Source organism: Macrobrachium rosenbergii, chromosome 23, assembly GCF_040412425.1.
Source record: "Macrobrachium rosenbergii isolate ZJJX-2024 chromosome 23, ASM4041242v1, whole genome shotgun sequence".
Lineage (NCBI taxonomy): Eukaryota > Metazoa > Arthropoda > Malacostraca > Decapoda > Palaemonidae > Macrobrachium > Macrobrachium rosenbergii.
Genome location: NC_089763.1, coordinates 5530804 through 5532317, shown reverse-complemented (window position 1 = coordinate 5532317; position 1514 = coordinate 5530804). Strand labels below are relative to the sequence as shown.

Sequence of the window (1514 nt, the reverse complement as noted above, 5' to 3'; positions counted from 1 at the left end):
TGCTGTGCAGCTCGGGATCAACTATGAGGACCTCGCCTGGGAGCAGACCGCTGACCCAGAGACTCCAGCCTACCGCACCGCCATCACGTCCCTCAAGTGGAAGTATGTGACCCTCGCCCCTGGGAAACCAAAACTGCTGTGCGACGTAAGCACCGGCCAGCCTCGCCGGCTGGTGCCTGCCTCCCACTGCCGTCTGGTGTTCAATGTCATCCACGGGCTGTCCCACCCCTTCGGCAGGATGACGGCCAATCTGCTGGCAGAGAAGTTCGTCTGGCACGGGATGCAGAAGATCGTGACGGCCTGGGTGAGACAGTGGATCCGGTGCCAAACCAGCAAGATAGGGCATCACACCGAGACAGGGGTAGGCGAGTTTCCCCAGCCGGGGAGGTGGTTTGGACACATACATGTAGACGTCGTAGGCCCTCTTCCCCCATCAGGCGGGGCCAGATACCTCCTGACAATCGTCAACCGCTCAACCAGGTGGCCTGAAGCGACGCCCATGCAGGAAGCCATCGCCAGTGCGTGCGCCAAGGCCCTCCTCTCCAGCTGGATCAGCCGGTTCGGTGTCCCGGACCACATAACCACCGACAGGGGCCCGGCCTTCCTGTTCGAGCTGTGGCCCACCCTGGCACACCTGCTGGGGACATCTCACCACACCACCACCACCTACAACCCCGCAGCCAACGGTTTGGTGGAGAGATTCCACAGGTCCCTGAAGGCATCCCTCATGGCCCGCTGCACTGCCGAGGGTTGGAAGTACCTCCTTGGACTGAGAACTGCCCCCAGAGCCAACGGCGACCTGTCTGCAGCAGAGAAAATCTACGGGGAGCCCCTCTTAGTCCTGGGCGAACTCATCACGGGAGATCGTCACAACCCGTCAGTTCAGAGGCTCCACGACATAGTTGGGAAGTTTGCCCCCTGCCAGCGGACGTATACCGATAGGTCAATAACCTTCACACCTCCCGGCCTATCCTCCACCACCCATGTCTTCGTCAGGGACAAAGCCGTCCGCCCCCCACTAACCAGACCCCACAGGGGGCCCTTCCACGTGCTCAAGAGGAACACCAAAGCATTCCGCCTTGCCCTGCATGGGAAGGACAACTGGGTGTTGGTTGACTGTCTCAAGCCCGCCCTGTTGGAGGAAACAGCAGATGGTACCACGCAGCGCCCTCCTCGAGAACCGTCGCCTCCACAGCTGAGCCACCCGAAAAGGAGGTCGCATGGCCGCCCCCGAAAGCAACCAGCCAAAACCACAGCCAGCTGCTCCTGCTCACACCGCGGAACCCCCAGCTGACTTGGAGCCGGAGCTTGATAACTCTCCAACGTCCCAGCAGATACCTAGATTAATCAGACGTTACCCACATCTTTGTTATTTTAAAAAGTCCCTGCTGAGCGAGTTTTCTATGATGAACAACCCATTTTCTTCAATACTACTCCTATAGGATCGGTTCAAGCAGAATCAGCCATATTTTTCCTATATAAATTTGCATCTATTACTAACTTTTTTGTATCTG

The 1514-nt window shown here is 58.2% G+C and overlaps 1 protein-coding gene across 1 annotated transcript; it reads left to right on the top strand.

The window, feature by feature from the left end:
• Positions 1-238: 238 nt before the first annotated feature.
• LOC136850973 (uncharacterized) lies at positions 239-1294 on the top strand. The gene is made up of 2 exons (XM_067124951.1): positions 239-390; positions 547-1294. The coding sequence occupies exons 1-2, from the start codon at positions 239-241 to the stop codon at positions 1292-1294; spliced, it is 900 nt and encodes a 299-aa protein (XP_066981052.1).
• Positions 1295-1514: the final 220 nt, after the last annotated feature.

Coding starts and splice junctions, on each gene's coding strand:
- LOC136850973 (XM_067124951.1), top strand. CDS start 239: ATGACGGCCAATCTGCTGGCAGAGAAGTTCGTCTGGCACGGGATGCAG. Junction 391..546: donor TTTCCCCAGCCGGGGAGGTG/GTTTGGACACAT, acceptor CCTCCTCTCCAG/CTGGATCAGCCGGTTCGGTG.